Source organism: Chroicocephalus ridibundus, chromosome 1 (genome assembly GCF_963924245.1).
Source record: "Chroicocephalus ridibundus chromosome 1, bChrRid1.1, whole genome shotgun sequence".
Taxonomy (NCBI): Eukaryota; Metazoa; Chordata; class Aves; order Charadriiformes; family Laridae; genus Chroicocephalus; species Chroicocephalus ridibundus.
This window is the reverse complement of record NC_086284.1, coordinates 90,208,633-90,226,872: the sequence shown is the minus strand read 5'-3', so window position 1 is coordinate 90,226,872 and position 18,240 is coordinate 90,208,633. Positions and strand designations below refer to the sequence as shown.

Sequence of the window (18,240 nt, the reverse complement as noted above, 5' to 3'; positions counted from 1 at the left end):
TACCGCCTGTGCCCCGGCGGGCCCGGTTCCCTCCTCCCGGGCGGGCGGCGCGGCAGCCCTACCCGTCCCCGATCTCCCAGGCGCGGTGCCGCGGCTCGCCGGCAGCGGCTCGGCCGGCACCCGGCAAGGCAAACGGGAAGGCAGATGCGGGCCGGCCTCCCCTTCTGCCAGAGCGCCGGTCCCGGCCCGCCCGCGGCTCCGCGCCGCTTCTCCCGGGCAAGCCCCGGCGGGGAAACCCCGGCGGAGCCACCCGGCACGGCCGGGGCGAGGGCAAGAGGCGGCAGCTTCTCTGTGCGCCGAGCTTCCCCAAGGGTGCCTCTGGGTCTTCCTTTTCTTCTTGGTTTTTTTTTTGTTTGTTTGTTGGTTTGTTGGTTTGGTTTTTGGTGGTTTGTTTTTGGTTTTTTTTAGCTACTGAGTTAATGAATTAATTGCCACTCGTGCCGGGGATGGCAAAAGCTCCCGAGGCAAACGGCAGCTTTCCGTTCCTCGCACAGGCGCACCCTGCAAAGCCGAGCCGGGCTGCGGCCGCCCCGCCGGGCAGCGCAGGGCCCGCCGGCCGCGCACGTCGGGGCGCTTCCCGCTCCCCGCTCCCGCTCCACGCCGGCATCGCCCCGGCCGCCGGGGGCAGGGGGAAACGAGGTGGGAGGAACGACGGGCAGGAGCCCTGCGGGGGCCCGCTCGCAGGGAGGGGACGGATCTGGGAGCAGCGCTTGTGCCCGACACGGCGCGTACGGACACACACCGACAGAGCCTGGGGGTGTGCGCTGTGCCCGCGCCCGCACGGGCGCACACAGAGGCACCTGCTTCTCTTGTCTTCTTAATTCGCGCTGGTTAAGTAATTAGGAGACGCGGGATCCGCGCAGGAATTGCGGCACGAACAGGGGAAACGGGGCCGAACAGGGGAATCACCCGAGCGAGCGGGCGGGTTACCCGGGGTGGCCGAGAGCGGCTCCTCCGACGGGCCGGCGCTGGCGGGAGCGCGGAGCGCACGGGCGAGCTGGGGGCGGCCGTCGATCCAAATTGATGCCGAACGGCCCAGGCCCGGGGTGTCACGGGGAAGGAGAAGGAAGGGGAATAAAAACACCCTGAGAGATCTTCCTCCCCGGAGCGGCGGCCTGCGGAGGGCGTGCGGGACAAAGCGCAGGCGGTCCGGGCGGGAGGGGAGACGGCGGCTAGCACCGCGCCGGGCTGCGCTCCCACCGCGCCGGGCTGCGCGCCCTGCCCTGCCCTGGGGACGCTCCCCCTGGCTCCCGTATCCCGCAGCGCCGGGCCGGGCCCCGCCGCCGGCGCCGCCACCCGGGATCGTGTCGCGGCGGAGCCCCGCGCGCAGACGCCGCTATTTTCAAACACCGGCGGCTGCGCCGCGCAGCGCCCGCGGGGGAGGGAGGGGGCGCTGCCGGGGGGAAAACCCGGCGCGGAACGCCGCCCCCCCCCCCCCCGCCTCCGCACCCCCGGCGGGGCCAGCCCGGGATTAAGGACGGGCCGGGCGGGGATCGGGGCCGCCGTCGGGGGGGAGAGCGGGGCGAGGCGTGCCGTCGGGGCTCCGCCACCGCCCACCCCGTCCGCCCCCCGACGGCTGCCCCGCGCGGGGCGTGTCGGGGCGTGGCGCGGCGCGTCGGGTGGGGTGTGCGGGAGCGCAGCGCGGCGTCTCGGGGCGGGCGCCGATCCGGGTGGGTCCGATCCGGGGTTTGCCGGGCGCCGTCTTGTCGGCGTCCGCCCGGCCTCCGCCGGCAGCCAATCAGGGGGCGGCTGCCCGCACGTGGAGCCGAGGGGACTCAAGAGCGCCGCGGCCGCCGCTCACTCCCCCCGTGACGGGCGTCCCGGCGGCCACAGGGCAGCGCCGCGGGGGCCTCCGCCGCAGCCCGCCCCGGCCCCACGGCACGGCCCCGCCGCCGCCGCTGCTGCTCCCGCCGCCATGAGCGGCCCCTACCCAGAGGAGAGCTGCGCCGAGCGGCCCGAGTGCAAAAGTAAATCGCCAACTTTGCTGTCCTCCTACTGCATCGACAGCATCCTGGGCCGGCGCAGCCCCTGCAAGGTGCGGCTGCTGGGCGCCGCGCCCAGCCTGCCCGCCATCGCCGCCCGCCCCGACACCGACAAGGCCGTGCAAGGTAAGCCCCGCCGTCCGCCCCGTCCCGCTCCCTTTCCCCGGCGTCGGGCAGGGCAGGGCCGGTTGATCCCCCCCCCCCCCTCTTCCCACACCCCCGCCTGTCCTCGGGCAGCTCCCGCGGCTCGGACCCGGCCCCGCTCCTCGCCCGCCCTGGCCAGGCGCCGCCTCGGAGCCGCCGCTGCCGTTATCCCGTTACCCGGCTTGTTAGAGACCGCCGGGGAGCGCGGCTAGAGCCGTGCCCGAAATTCAGCCCGGTTAATTCCGCGCAGGTCGGGTACCGCCGCCTCGGGCTGCTCTCGCTTTCGATATGTGCGTAATTGTTTTCAGCTAAAATAAATCGGTGCGAGCCGCCATCCGTGCGGCAGAAGGCTCGCTCGTTCGCCCTCAACCCGTAACGGATCCCGGCGAAAGAACCGGGGGCCGCGCCTGGCAGCGGGCAGGGCGGGAATAACGGGGCGCCGGCAGCCGCCGCCCCCGGCCCGAAGTTGGGAGCAGCCCCTCCGGGGCCGGGGGAAGCCCGGCGGGGCAACTCCCAGGGACGGCCTCCCTCCCGCTTTCCCCCGTTTCCCCGGCGTTCGCAGCCCGGCGGGTTTCTTTCCTCCAAAACCAAAAGGAAACTTGGGGGGCGAGGGGAGGCGATACGAAGGGGCAAACACAAAAATAAAATATTTTTTTTAAAAAGCGGAGGAGCCCCGGGCAGGGTCATCGGGCCCGGCGCTGCCTCGCCGTGCGGGACCGGGCCCGGCGGCGGCCGCTGCCGCGGAGGTGCCGGCGCCGGGCCCGGGGCTGCCCGAGCCCCCCGCAGCCCGTCCCGCCGCTGAGCGGGGCGCCGGGCCTGGCTCTGCAGCCGGCAGGAATTTCTTCCCAGGCCGGCAGCAGCGGCGCGGGCAGGGGCCTGTCTGAGGGTACGGGATGGGAGTGGGGGGTCCTATCTCGGTGTGGGGTGGAAAACGGCGCCCGAAGGGGGGCGGCAGGGTTGAGGTCTTGCCCTGGGCTCTTCGCGCTGATCCCACTGACCGTGTCTCTCTTTCTCTCCCCCACCCTTCTTCTCTTCCCTCCGCACCCCTCTCCCCCAACTCCCCTCCGACCGCTGCGGACGCCTCCCTATCCCCCGCCTCCCGGCACAGGGTCCCCCAAGGGCAGCCCCCCCTTCGAGCCGGCCGAGCTGCACCTGCCCCCCAAACTGCGCCGGCTCTACGGGCCGGGCGGGGGCCGGCTGCTGCCGCCGGGGGCGGCGGGGCCGCGGGGTGACCGTCCGGAGGGGCGGCCGGAGGGGGGCGCCGGCCCCGTGCCCGCCGCCGCCCCGTGGGACACGCTGAAGATCAGCCAGGCCCCCCAGGTCAGCATCAGCCGCAGCAAGAGCTACCGTGAAAACGCGCCCTTCGCGGCGCCGCCGCCCGCCCGGGACGAGCTGGGCAGCCCCGCCACGCACGTCGAGGAACGGCCGGGCCCCGCCGCCCCGGCCGCCGAGGAGGAGGAAGAGGAGGAGGACGAAGAGATGCTGGAGGAGGAGGACGAGGAGGAAGAGGAGCTGGAGGACGACGAGGAGGAGGAGCTGCTGGGCGAGGACGGCGGGGGGCTGCTGAAGGAAGCCCGCCGGGGCGCCACCGCGGCCCCCGGGGCGGAGGGCGGGGATCTGTCCCCCAAGGAGGAGCTGCTGCTGCACCCCGAGGACGGCGAGGGCAAGGACGGCGAGGAGAGCGTCTGCCTCTCGGCCGGCAGCGACTCCGAGGAGGGGCTGCTCAAGAGGAAGCAGCGCCGCTACCGCACCACCTTCACCAGCTACCAGCTGGAGGAGCTGGAGAGGGCCTTCCAGAAAACCCACTACCCCGACGTCTTCACCAGGTACCGGCGCCGGGGCCCCGGCCGAGCGCGGAGCGGGCGAGCCCCACGAGGGGACGGGACGGGGCCGCGGTGTGCTGCACCCCCCGTTTCCAAACCGTGTGACTCCAGCCCCGGATACCCCCGGGCTGGGAGGGGGACGGGGGAGCAGGTCCGAGCTCCGGGGGGACCCAGGGCAGGCAGCGCCGGGCAGGCTCGCCTGGAAGCGGCTGCCGGGGGTTATTTTTACCCGTTGCCCTCCTCCCCCCTCGCTACGGCCGCCGCCGGGATCGGTTACGCGCTCCCCGTGGGGCTGGACCCTGGCCCGGCCCGGGGAAGCCCCGGCAGGGGCAGAGATCAAAGCGCCGCTGCCTAAAAATACCGTCCCGGCACGTCGGGGCCTCTCGCTGCCCGGAGCCGCCCCCGAGGGGCCCGGCGGGGCCCGGCCCGGCTCTGCCCGTACTTTCGGGGGCATTTCCCGTTGAAAACGGGAGCCCTGTGGTCGGGTCTGGCCGGCGGCTGCTCCGCGGGAAGCGCAGGCAGGGAGGAGGCAGAGCCGCCTGCCCGCTCCCGCGCTGCCTGAAAATAACCCCCCCTCTCCTTTAGCCCCGAGGAGGGTTTGAGCCCCCAGAGCCCGCACTTTTCCATCAAGGAGACATCGCCCCCGGTTTCTCGTTTGTTTCCCGGGGGAGCTGGGGCTGCCCGTGGGGGCGTTATGTGCCCCCCGCCCTCCGTGCCGCGCATCGCCCGCGGGGCTCACCTCGGGGCGCCGCCTGGCCGCGGGAGGAGGAGGGGGGGGTGCTATATGGAAATACCGCGCTTTTTTTGGTTGGTGTTTTTACGGTTTTGGCTTTTCCTCCGGGGCTTCCCATGCCCGGCGGCGACGGGGCCCCGGCTAAGCTGGGAAACGCTCCTCTTTTTAGGTACGGAGCTGATGAGCGGTTTTCTGTTAGATTTCCTTAATGATTTCCGATTTGCCTTAATTGTGGCAATGCAAACCGCAGCGTGTGGCGGCTCGGCTCCCCCCCCGTTGCGGCGGGGACCGGCTGACTTTGGCGGGGAGGGGCGAGTGGGTGCCAAAACTCGGGAGTCCCGACGGGCGGCCGGGCTGAGGACGGCGGGCAAGCGGTGTCCGCCCGGCCCCGCTCCCCCCGGGCACCGGGATTTCGCGCCCGTTCGGCGGCGGGGGGCGCAGAGCCGCGGGCTGGGGGGCGGCCGGTGCCCCGGGCTGACGGCGGCGTGTGTGTCTCCCCCAGGGAGGAGCTGGCCATGAGGCTCGATCTGACCGAAGCCCGAGTGCAGGTGAGTGGCGGCGGCGGCGGGACCGGGGCCGGGACCGGGGCGTCCCTCGGCGGCGCCCAGGGTGAGGCCGGGGGTACGTTGGGGGGTGTCCCCGGCCCTCCCCGGCCCTGGCAGGGCCGAGCCATGGGCTGGCGAAACCCCGTGTGATTAAAAGCCCCACGGGGCTTCGGTTGTTAGCGAGACCCGCTCGGCCGCAAGCCGGGTATTTGGCTGCCATCAAATCTCCAATCGGGCTTCATAAAAGCCCACTTAGTGCTAGAACAAACAGGGCCATTTGAAGGCGAAATGTTGTTTGATTTCCTCTCCGCCTGCACAAGGAGCTGGCTAATGCTATTTGATTTCCCATTTTTGATAGCAATAAGCCTGCATTGATCTAATAGTGAGTGAGTGCAATGCTATTAAAGGTGTTTGCCGCCCCATACCAGAGTGCATTTCCCAACCCGGGTCTCATAACCAAAGAGACGATAAACATTGGGATGCCCTGATTGCCAACAGAAAACAGATGTCTCTGGGTTTGAAGCTGAGCAAATCACTTTACAGTTAAAATCGGGCGCTGATAAAGCATAATAAATTCCATATGGCTCATTTAATACACAACAGCTTCTTGCATTAGAGGGGCTAATGATGAGATTTGTCCCCTCCTTTCTGTTGACACATTTCTCCATTGTCAAACAGAGATGTGACAGCAAATCAGTATTTTCAGCTCAGGGGAACAAGTCGTGGGAAAGTTAAATAACTTTTAAAAAAGAAAGACACCCCCTTTCTCTCTCCTCTATTCACCGGAGTAGATGTAATTAAGGGAATATGAATTATGAGAGTCCCTTCGTTTACCTTTGGGTGTACTCAGACTTATTAATTCAATAAGGGGGAATTGCAGCGAGGACAGCTTGCTAATTGAGTTTTAGCTGGGAGAGACGCTCCCTTCGTGCCAGGCTGTTGGCTTCCCCGCGAACGCGATGCCTCTTCCCGCGTGGGTACCCAGATAGGCGCGCGTGGAGATCGGTTCTCGCCGTGCCGCTGAGTGGAGGGACCCGCAGCGCTGCTGCCTTTCCCGCTTCCCGGAGAGAAGGGATCTCCCGCTGAGGTTACAAAGCCGACCCTGACAGGGAAAACTCAGCCCACACCAGCCCCCAAAAATTGACGAACGCGTGTCCCTCTCAAAGTCTCTCTCCGTAGCTGCGTGTGATGCCTCGCACTTTGTCATTAAGCGAATATTTTTTTTTCCTTTGAAATGCGAAATTATATTTTTTTTTCTTTCCCTCCACCCTCTCCTGTTTTAAGCCCGTGATAGTTCACGATTTTCGCTTCGGGGGAGGGGAAAAGAGGACGCCGCGGCATCGCCGTCCTTTCCCTAACTAACTTTTGTAAAACAGATCCTAAAAGGGCAGCCTGGGAACGTATATTTGCTACTTCCGTTGCCTCGCGAATTATTTCTTCGTTTCAGACGTTAGTGAAATCACGATTATTATTTTTTTTTCTCGCTCTAAATCTCAAGGAGGGGGAAAAAAAAAAAGAGGGGTGGGAAAAAAGTCCACGATGCCCAAACGATATAATTTGTAAATATTCCCTTCACCGAAAAATAATTTAAAAAAAAAAAGCCTCTCAGCTCCCCGTGTGGGTCTGCGTGCGGAATAAAAAAAAATCCGCTTAGTCCCGTCGGGAAATCGTTTTCCCGCTGTTCCAGCGCAGCGACAGCGCTGCCGCCAAGCGCCCTCCGCGCCGGCAGCTGCCCGCAGCCCCGACCGGCCGGCACATGGCGGGGTGGGGGGTGTGTGGGGTGTTAAACCCGGGGTGGGGGCCGGGGGAAGGCCGGGGAGGGCCCCACCGAAAGCCGCCTGCGCGTCCCCGGGGTGGGTCGGCCCCTGCCGGGGCTGCGACGCGGCGCTGACACGCGTGTCCCCCGGCGGCTGCCGGGGCGCGGCGACGGAGCGGGCGCCGTCGGGGCGGTGCGTGGCTCCCGCGGGGCTCGGCCTCGCCGAGGCCGCGGGCCGGCGTTATTAAAACCGTGTTTGTTTTTTGTTTTTTGTTTTTGTTTGTTTGTTTTTTCTTTTTTTTTGTTTTTTTTTTTTTGTTTGTTTTGTTTTCTTTTGGCTTTCAGGTATGGTTCCAGAACCGTAGGGCTAAGTGGCGGAAGAGGGAAAAGGCTGGGGCTCAGACACACCCCCCAGGTTTGCCTTTCCCTGGTCCCCTGTCAGCAACTCACCCCCTCAGTCCATACCTTGATGCTAGTCCTTTCCCTCCTCACCACCCAGCTCTAGACTCCGCCTGGACCGCCGCCGCCGCCGCCGCCGCGGCCGCCGCCTTCCCCAGCCTGCCGCCGCCGCCCCCCGGCTCCGCGGCCCTGCCCCCCGCCGGGACCCCGCTCGGCCTCGGCACCTTCCTGGGCGCCGCCGTGTTCCGCCACCCCGCCTTCATCAGCCCCGCCTTCGGCAGGTACCGCCCGCCCACGCGTGAACCGGCGCCGCGCGGGGGGACCCACGGGGCAGGGGGGAGGACGGACGCACACACACAGGACACACAGCGGCCTCGGGGACGCCGCGGTCGCCCGTGGAGCCGCGTGGCGTCGCTCACACACACACACACGCTCCCGTCCCGGCCCCACGCGGGACCCGTCGGTCCCGCCGTTCGAACCGGGAGCGCTGGCGGCCGATTGGGCGCCGCGCGGGTCACGTGTTGCCACCCCCGGCCTCTCATTGGGCGAAAGGGGCTCTCACGCCCCCCCCCCATCCCACCCTACTGCCCCCCTCCCCACCGCCGCGTGTCCGGCGGGTCCCCCGTGGGGCGGCCGGTCCGCGGGCACCGCGGCCGTGGGCGGCGGCGGCGGCGTTTGCGGGGAGCCCGGGCGGCCCCGCGGCCCCGCGCAGGGGGCAAGGGCGGAGCGGTGTCCCCGCGGAACAGGCCCGCGGAAATCTGCGTCCCCACGCAGAAACAAAACTGGCGTGGGTTGCCCTGCGTGCACGCGTGGCCTCTGCTTCGCTCGGGGCGCGGGGGAGGGGTGGGGGCCGTGATTGCCGGTATCTGGCGTTTGGGGGTGACCTGAAGCCGTGACATCTCGGGCGCCGGCCGCGCCCCGTGGGGTCCGCCACGGGCAGGTTTTTTTATTCGTGGGCGTGAGTGGGTCTGAGAAGCTGCGAGAGGCCGGGCCGAGCTTCCGCGGGCGCCGCGCTCCGACCTTGCGCGCTCCCACGCTGAGCGTCCGCGGCCAAAGTGGGGGAACCCCCCTGAGGCCGCCCCGTCGGGGCGCGGAGCGGGGCGCAGGTCCCGGCCCGCCGGGGCAGGCGGCGGGGACAGAAGTCCGGTTAAGGGACAGGGGCAGGAGCACAGCCCCGGTAGGACCGGGGCGGGGGGTGTCCCCTTATTTTTCCAGCGCCAGCTGAGGAGAAATCCCCCCCACACGCAGCCGCTCCCCCCGGCTGCGCCCACGGCGTCCGCCGCCCCGACAGCAGCGAGCCGGGGAGAACCAGCCTCGGCCGTTTTCTTATTCCCCTCGGTTTTTTTTAAATTTTTTTCCTCCCAGAATCTTTGACCCTCCAGCGTCGGGGTTATTTTTCCCAGCGAGTCTTTGTCCCCCCCTCCCCCCGCCCGGCGGGGAAGGGGGCGAGGTGTAGGGGGGGGGGTGTCCGGGCGGAGCCGGCCTGCCCCAGCGCGGCGGTGACGGCCCCGTTTCTCTTCGCTTCCCTTTGCAGGCTCTTTTCCACCATGTCCCCCCTGGGCAGCGCTTCCAGCGCCGCCGCCCTGCTGCGGCAGCCGGCGCCGGCCGCCGAGGGGGCGGTGGGTTCGGCGGGGCTGGGGGAGCCGGCCAGCGCCGCCGCCGACCGGCGGGCATCCAGCATCGCCGCCCTGCGGCTGAAGGCCAAGGAACACGCCGCCCAGCTCACCCAGCTCAACATCCTCCCCGGGAACAGCACGGGGAAAGAGGTGTGCTAAGGCACGGCTGCCGGCCGCGGGGGTCGGGGGTGGGCTGGGGGTGGGGGTGGATTTTGGTTTGGGTTTGGTTTTTTTTTAGGGGGGGGGGCGGAGAGAGAAAAGAGAGAGGGAGAAAAGAGGAGAGTCAATACACGGATAATGGTCACCTCAGACAGCACGAATCAAGACCAAACGGGGGGGGGGTGGAAAAATAATCATAAATAATAATGATAATTACAAAAAAAAAAAAAAAAAAGGACCAGCAGCTGAGACTGGGGTAGGTTCTCGAGTTAGGAACTTGGAGACAGCGAGCGCCTTTCGCATCAGCCCTCACACGATTTAACCGACACTTGCAAGCTCCTGAATGAGTAACTCCTTGGCTGGTACATTTCTGAAATGTACGACGGTTTCGTTTCCTCTCTGGGCACTAAGCGCGGGGAAAAAAGAAAAAAAAAAAAAAAAAGAAAAAGCCCTAATAAAAGTTATTATATATTAGCGTTACGTACACTAAATATTTTTCCTTCTGTTTATCTGGCAAGAAAAAAAATAAATGAAGAAACAAATAGAATTGTAATTAAGAAAGAAAGAAAAAAAAAACGAAAGAAAAGCAAAAGGAGGGGGGGAAAGCTACCCACATCTTCTTAAAATAACATCCTAGGATGTTTGTGAAGTTGGTCCGTTAGGAGCACTGGAGAACTATTGTACATGTTGATGCAGCGAGCTGCATACGCTAACCAAGGATGCTTCCAGTGCAGACTGAAAGTACATTTGATGCTGTAAGATAACCAGTGCACTTAAGGGAAAGGGTATATCTTTTTCTTGTTATATTCTTTATCACTACACCAACCAAGGTTTTTATATCAAACCAAAGGGAAATACACTGCTAGAATATGGACTGTTTAAGTCACTAAACTGTGATTATTGATTCTGTACATACCATTGTTATAAAAAAGAACAGAGCTTTGTATATTTGAAATGTTATAAAACAATTGCACTCAGTGTAGTGTTGTAAAAGTTTGTCATTCTGTAGATTCTTACTGTGTTGTAGATATAATAGGGTTCCTAGACAAATATTTATGTACAAACCCTTTATTTAACTTATTAACTGTAGAGGTTTCTGAAACCCTCAAGAGGCGATGGTACAGTACTTTTTTCGTGTAATGTCGTTATTGTTAATACTTTTCCTTGCTATCCGGTGGAGAAGTGCCACGTTCAGAAAATAAACAAAAATATATGTTTAACAAAAAAAAAAAAAAAAGGAGGAACAAAAGAAAAAAGAAAAAGCCCGGTCCTTGCGGGGGCTGCGGGGCCACGCTGCGGGCGGCCGGGGCCGGGGGCTGAGCCCCGCCGGGGCGGCCGGGGGCTGCGTACCGCCGCCCCCCGCCGCCGTGGACTCCCCCCTTCCGCGGGGCGTGGGGGGGCCACGGGTGGCTTGGGCGGGAGCGATTGACAGAGCCGGGGCGGGGGCGGGGGGGGGGGCGAGATGCCACGGCCCCGTTTGCAAGGGGATTTGCAGACGGCGGGGGCCGGGGGTGGGGGGCACCCGTGGCTGTGCCCGTCCGCGCTCTGCCGTGGGCACCGTGGTCCCGTCCCCCCCCTGCCCTGAGGAGGATGCCGAGGTCGCCTCTCGGTGCCAGCGACCCCACACCGCGGGCAGCCGCCCCACGCACCCCCGGGCGGGCACGGGGCAGCCCCTGGTTCCGCCGCTGCCGAAAGCCAGGGACGAGGGGGGGGAAAAATAGCCAAAGATTTGGGTTTGCGCGTGGCTTGTCCCCTCCCGCACCCCTACACCCCTCCCGGGGCGGGGGCAGGAAAGTTTCTCCGGGCCTGTTCCTTATCTCTGTCCTTCCTCGTTCTCCCCGGGACGAACTGCCGTTTATTTCCCCTTTTATTTTTCCCGGTTTTTTTTTTTTTTTTTTTTTAATTTTATTGTTGGTTGGTTGGTTTTTTAGCTTTTTTTGGGGGGGGGGGGGGGGCGGGGCGCAGCTCTCTCGTGTGCCTCTTCCACGGAGCAGGAGCAAAAATGCGTGAACCGCCCCCCCCTCCCCACGCAGGGAAGGCAGCCGCTGCCCGTAACCCCCCCGGCCCCGGCCCCGACCAAGCCCCGTTCCCCCCGGCCAAGCCCCGGTACCCCCGAGGGCGGCGGGCGTGGGGCCGGGCCGCCCGAGTGCCTTCATGGGTTGTTGCGGGGTGGATTTTCTGGGGCGATTTCGTCTAATCGCGGCATCGCTCCACAACGGCAGCCCGGGGACTGGGTACCGAAGAACCCGTGTCCCCCCCCGAGCGGACCGAGGGGGCCCGTCCCGTCCCGCCGCCCCACGGGAGCCGCCGTCCGCAGCAGCCACCGCCCGTGGGAGCCCGCCGCGACCCTTCCCCGCAGCTCCCCGCTTCCACCCACGGCGTTTCACATCCTTCACCACCCCCCCGCCCGCCCCCAGCCGTATTTTTGAGTGCTAAAACCCACCATAGGCGCGGGAAAAAAAATTATGGGAAAAATAAGGCTTGTTCCCTGGACGTTATTACCAGTGCAGCCTGAAATATACATTTTTGCCTTAAAGAAAAGGGAATCATTATCAAGCCATTACGCATTAAGAAATGTCATTCAGTCATTTTTTATTCATTGCGCTGAAATCTTCGTAAAAGCCCGAATCATACTTCTGCAAGCAGCAATTTTGTTAATCCAGGGGGTTATTACTCTGGTCCCTTATTAGGATCTATACTGCTGCCAAGCAATCCTATAACCTTCTCAAAAGAAGTTTACCTCCGTGTTATAAAACCAGTAGTGGTATTTATACTGTGCAATAATTAGTGTATTACTTGAATCCACTAACAGGTTCATTTTATCTCCGCACAAAACCCCTAGTCTGCTTATAGAAAGCTTGTGCCTCCTTTGGCGCTGTTAAAGTGGTGAAAGAGTGAATGAAGGCTGGTAGCACTTTCTCCTTTCGCCGTGCCTTAATTCCCATCTCTTTTTGCTCTCATCCAATTAGTGCAGTGTATTAAGCGGTTTATCATCTCATAGTCAGCTATTGAGAGAAACAAGGCGAACACTTTGCAATAGAGCCTGCTCTCCTTTGACACCCTCAGGTACTTACATATTCCACTGTGCTATGAATAATAGAGGAAGAATAGAGCGCTAATTCCCTCATCAAAGAATGCCTTGTCTGCTGCTTTGCTCAACAACACCATTCTGATCAAAAGAAAAGCAATAAAGCTTAGCATAACAAAACGAAACCTACTTATTAGCTTAGTGGTTAAATTAATGCAGAGCCGCTGCTATTCAAAACCAAGGTTTGAAAACAGCCTCCAACAACCTGATAATGCTGCCTTCGGGATGAAGGAATTTTAAGCTGAAATTTGAAGCTGGCACAGATGAGTTAATCTATTAAACTGCTATAAGGAGGGTGCGGGAGAACTATTCAATTAAGGCACATTTAAGGTGCCTCGGCAGAAGACGGGGAAGGAGGCGAGAGGGAAGATGTGCTCCCGCTCGGCGTGAGGGGGGGGGGGAAAAAGTGCCTTTGAGGGGGGAAAAGAGGGGGGATTTTGGCACCGCGACAAAACGTGTTTGCGGACGGGGATTGTTTTTCATATCACACATGTCATCAGCGAAACCTGGCTACCGTCTCCATATATCAACACTCCGCTTCCCCGACTGCAAATAAATACAAATAAACACAAACCTTAATTTTAACAGCCTGGGAGGAGGGCGGGGGGGGGGGGGGACACGGCAGGAATGAGGGGCAAGAGGAGGGGAAAGGAAGGGGAAGGCGGTGGGGGTCAGATCGGTCTCAAAACGCACAGCTCCGAACTTCCGTCTCTTCCCCAAATTATTGACGGCGCTGCATTTACCAGCTCCATTTAATATTAAATGCCATAACGATGATTTCGCGTTTCCCAGCCCGTCTCCGGGGCCAGGCTGCGGCACGCTGCCCAGGGCTGATTAGAGAGCGGGGGGGGGGCGGAGGGGGAAAGCCACTTTACTCCTTGCCAAGACTTCAGCTCTGATCCGACCAACTCTGCTGAGAGGAATCAAAAATTGCCTTAATTCGGGGAAAAAGCCCCCGATTGCTATTCCCACCCCCCACCCCGGACGGCGTCTGGCTGGGGTCGCGGGGGGGGTGTCCCGGCTTCTGCCCCCCGCCGCTGGCGGGAGGGAAGAGCCCCCTCGCAGGGCTACTACTGTCTGCCGCGGCGCCCCGCACAATCATTCCACAACACTCTCATTTAATCTAAACATCCCTAAACTTGCAAATTAACAGGCTCTTCAGCTGTAATTATACAGATACATACAAGTGCCACGGGGTCAGGTTATGCCGTATCTATCCATTTTATTTGTATACCTAACGTTTGGAGGAGAAGGTCACACTTTTCACTTTCCTAAGGCATTCTACCCGGTTAATACCAGTAATATCTTCATAATCCTAATACGCTTGGACACAAAAAAAATCGAAAAAAAGACCAAAACCCCTGGGTGGAATTACAGGATCTTTCAAAGTGCTGCGACATCAACAACGTGTCATCCAGGCAGCAACACCTTCTCTCCAGGACAAGCCTCCAAATAAAAGTCTCTTTTAGAATAACCCAACTAAAGGCGTTGGGACGGAGCACCGGCTCGCCAGGGCTGGGACAACACCAACACCAAACCAGGGATCAAGCAGGAGCAATTTCTCATGTACTGCGACTCAACGTTGAGTAAAAATGGAAGCGTTTAGCCCCAAAAGTTGCTCAGAAGACAACCGTGTATTTAGGCGTATTCGAACAGCCATGACCCATACTGACACACAGCGTCTTCCGGTGCCACCTGGGGACAAATGAACGTCATACAATACTCGTAACACGGACAGACAGACATATCCCTTCGCTGCCCAACACGTTCGTGCTGATGCTCTTACTTTTTCTCCCTTTGTTAATGGCCAGCCATCCTAAAAACGGACAGGCGAGCACTTCTGTAAAACCAGGAAAAGTCTGGAGCATTAAGACCTCGCATATTCTGTATTCTCAACAGTCAGAGAAACGATCATATCAAATAATCTTTTACTAGAAAACTTTATTTATTTTTTTTTCCTTCAAGTGGTAAGAAAACTTTACATTTTACACTGTTAAGGATTTAAAAGAAAATTTTTATAACCTTACATTAGTATATCACATTGCAAACTTACCAATAAACATGAGTACAACAATATTCTGTGTACAAAAGCATATACCAAAATTTATGCTCTTTTCTTGTCATATCTGCTTGTCATTTTATTAAAAGTAAATGAAAAATACAATTTGTTTATAAAACCTTAAAAACTTCCAGTACAGTAATTATTACAGAACAGCAATAACAATTCTCCTCTTTCCCTTCCCCCATTATTGATTACAATGCCATCCAAATCGTATTTTTCCCTGTTGGTTGCTTATTTTCAAACAGTTTGCATGGAAAGAAATGAAATACATTTATGTCCCACGTCTGTACTAAATGGGTTTTGTACATGTACATGTCTCTACATCTGCATAAGAAATTTCCAACATGGCAAAATAACATGCCTAAAGGCGCACGGAATGACTTTTAATAAAAAGATGGTCTCTATTTTTAGCACCTCCAGGTTTCAGTCGTTCTTTACACCTTTAATAAATTTGAAAGTAAAGCGTCCCTACCTCTGTTCAGAAGGTATTAGGACATTTAAAGGCATTTAGGTTTAGTATTGTTTTTAATTGGTATGTTTATGATCAGGAAGAAGATAAACTGTGAAAAGGCAAAACATTAGTGCTCCTACTGAGACCTCTACTAACCTCTCTTCCTGAGAGCACCTCTACTAAATACCCTGGAGCAAAGTCTAGGATCACTTACATTCCAGCAACTCTCACTGGGAATTATCCAATTAAAGCAGCAATTCCCCCACCCCCTTTTTTCCCTCATAGGTCTACATACACAACAAAATACATTGCAAAAATCAACTACTCCGTATTTTAATAACCCTGGCTTCTCGACGAAGAAAAGAACAGAAGATAAAACCACCTCGAATATTTCATGTCCACGTGAATCATACATCCCATTTTCATCATCCGTTTTTCCTTCCCCAAAGAGACCGGATTATTAAAACACCACTGTGCATACTGGAATAGAGTATTGCTTAAGAGATCATTACTGTTAAACAAGGAACTAGCCTCTTGTCTCCCTCCATTTTTAATCAATCACTGTCTTTCATTATTGGACTCTCCCACAGCTCTTCCTATACTGACGGTAAAGAGTTTGCCAAGGTTCACTTCTGAGTAGCCACTCGTGGACAGACATTTGTCTATGGTGCTCTTCAGTCTTTTGTAGGCCTCGGAGACTTCCTTCCTGACTGGCTTCTTCTTCAAATACTCTAAAAGAACGAAGGGAAAAAAAAAACAAACAGAGAAACATTAAATGACCATAAAAAGACAGTACTTTCGCATTCACTGCTACTGCGAATCATGGTATTTTCAAAGGTGAATGCTGTAGCTAGCAAAGATGACATTTAGGGCAAGCTCCCCCATGCCCGCAGCGCTGCACCAGCCCAGTTAGAGGCCATGTCAACCTGCACGTGGTGGCGGGGGCTGAAGCTCCCTCAGCCCCAGCACCGCAGGCACAGCAGCTCCTGCCAGGAGCTGTCAAGAAGTCTCTCACTTGCCTGGTCATGTCGTCCAACTAGAGTGAAATGGGGGTTCACTAAGTCACAGCAGAGAAAATATGCAATAGCGGGTGCCTTAACTTAGTAAGAACTACGCAGAGTCCCCAGGGGTTTGACGTAGGGAGAGATTCTGCACAAGTTTGGCTTCAGACGGGAAGGAAACCATGCTTGGATTCTCTCATTAGCTGCTGCTGATACTGGCACTGGCACAACCTGGGACAGACTCATCACCCCTCTCGCGCATTCTTGCCCGCACCTTGTGTGCAGGACGGCAATCGTGATGCTCAGTACTATGGAGGCACTAGAAGGAAATGGGCAGTAGCACAAACAGGGGAAATTCCTTGCTATCCTACCCTAAAACAGAGAGGAGATGCCTGGTATCTCAACCAGGAGACATCAGGTTCACCTGACGCATGAATGAAGAGAGCCATTCCCAAAGGCTTGATCAACAATATCTGTGAAGAAATGTCTAGAGTGCAAGACATCTACGCACTTGTACGTTTGTGTGTGTGTAAACTCACATGCACGCACATGAGTTTGTACATATTTCAGCAGCGAAGCCCAAACTGTTCTATTTTAATTTTTTTTTGTTAAATTTTATGCCATAAAAAAAAAATCTAGGGATTTTGTTTGGGTGGTTGTCCTGCTTTTGCTTTACAAAGGCTATGGACAAAGACTAAAAGAGCAAAATATTCTACTGACACCTATCAACGCCAACTTGATGCAGACCCGGTGCAGTTGTGCTGCTCCTTTCCAACCAAATCCATGTTCTAGAAACACCAGCTCCTACCCGAAAGCCTGCGCCTGCAGTTACACCTTGGAACAGGCAGCGCTGGATACCCTGCATTACTGAGCACACAAGAAGGATGTATTGTCAAACAAGGTGCCCTCCCAGACAGTTTCTACCCAGTTAGGCTGGAGGGACTCCAGGTCAAGCAGAACTACGAGAGCACAGCACGGGTACTTAAAAGTCGAGCTTTCAAGCCATTTTGTCGCAGCGTAAGCGTGTCTCTTGTGAGCAACCAACACAATCCTTCCATTGCCCATTAGCTTTGCCCAAAAGCTGTTGCCTCATTTCTTCCCGTCACCTTTGCAACGTTGGCACTGCCCTCCTCACGCTTCGGACATGTAACACAGGAGCCTCTGTCCCCTTTCGAACAGCTTTTACTACGTGGCACAAGTTAAGATGAAAAACCAGTCGCCTCTAAAACAGCCGAGTTCATTTGAGAGGAGAAGGGTCTGGAGGAGAGGGACACGCTGGTTTTTGAGTCCACCTGTGCGAGGGAAGAGGTGACTGACCCCTGTGATGACTCACTTCTGCAATGTGACCGAGACGAAGATGTCCCATCGGACACACCTTCGTCTCAGCAGCCGAGCCAAGGGCTGCCACACGAGGAGATAAGCAGGGAAGGGAGGCATGGGAACAGAAACAGCTATTACGATTTTGGGTTTGCCAATTCCTCCTCCCTGAGGATTCACGAATATTTTTGCAGAGCCTCAGGTGTTTTAAGATGAGCTCAGCAGATTAACTACTGGATACAATACAAACAGTAACATTTTTTATCGAGCAATTGCCACCTGCTTATGTTTTCCATGTTATTCACAAAGTTCCACTGAACTCAATTGCTCTGCGTGATGCTATCAAATCTTTAAAAATTAAATTAAAATTTAAATTAGCGATGCCAGTTTGAGTAACTGAATACGCTGATTAAAAGCCCTTTGGTAAGCACCTTTCATGCATCCTTGTGAAGAAGATATGCGTTCTGCTCTCGTATTCAGATTCGGGTATATATAGCGCAAACTTTGGGCAGTGAGCAAACAGAGGAAGACGTCTAGTTGAAGATACCACATTCTCACCAGTATCTGGTCAGTAATGGCATTATGCCTGTGAGCAGAATTAAGATTTCCTTTTTTCCTACACCACCAATACAATAAAAACTTTGATTACATGAATCTGTTCGGTAACAGACTGAAGTCACCATGGCATAAACACGTTTAATGATCCTGAAATTATTTAAAAGTCGGGTTTAATTAAACAAACCTTGAAAATTGTAATAACCAGATCTATAAAACCACCAAGCCCACTTTGCTACAAATTCAACACTAACTAGTTTACGCATTCTCAAGATAAATGACATACTAAGCAGGTTCACTTGCCACCGCTCACACGTGAGCAAAACCATGCTTTTTATATACCAAGGAACCGTGGAAAACACCATCCTCATAGCTCAAAACTAGGCTAAAATAGTTTAAAGCTTCCTGGAGCTCAGGAGGGACCAAGGTGAAAGGCATCGCTGCGCAGAAACAGCTGGCGCATGTGAACAGAGCAGGAAGGCACATTAATCACGAGAACAACGAGGCAAACAATAAACCAGGGCTGAAAGTAGGGAGTAAAAATACAGCTTGAATTCAGGCTCCAGCCGTCCCGCCAACAGAGTGCCCCGCTCCCCTCCCCCCCCCCCC

General features: G+C 57.7%; 2 protein-coding genes across 3 annotated transcripts in view; one reads left to right on the top strand and one right to left on the bottom strand.

Moving 5' to 3' along the window:
• Window positions 1-1,812: 1,812 nt before the first annotated feature.
• ARX (aristaless related homeobox) lies at window positions 1,813-9,172 on the top strand. Of its 2 annotated transcripts, XM_063352838.1 has the most exons (6): window positions 1,813-2,108; window positions 3,235-3,952; window positions 5,185-5,230; window positions 7,329-7,398; window positions 7,483-7,663; window positions 8,917-9,172. In XM_063352838.1, exons 1-6 carry the CDS (start codon window positions 1,916-1,918, stop codon window positions 9,155-9,157), a joined length of 1,449 nt encoding a protein of 482 aa, XP_063208908.1. In that variant the 5' UTR covers window positions 1,813-1,915; the 3' UTR covers window positions 9,158-9,172. The 2 variants fall into 2 exon arrangements, with proteins under 2 accessions (XP_063208908.1, XP_063208814.1); XM_063352744.1 differs by having other exon boundaries at window positions 7,329-7,663.
• Window positions 9,173-14,184: 5,012 nt separating this feature from the next.
• The window catches only part of POLA1 (DNA polymerase alpha 1, catalytic subunit), a 205,507-nt gene continuing 201,451 nt past the window's right edge, over window positions 14,185-18,240 (bottom strand). Inside the window, exon 37 of the mRNA XM_063343448.1 lies at window positions 14,185-15,489. Within this exon, the coding sequence (XP_063199518.1) occupies window positions 15,317-15,489 (173 nt within the window). The 3' untranslated portion in view covers window positions 14,185-15,316. The remainder of the gene's footprint in view (window positions 15,490-18,240) is intronic.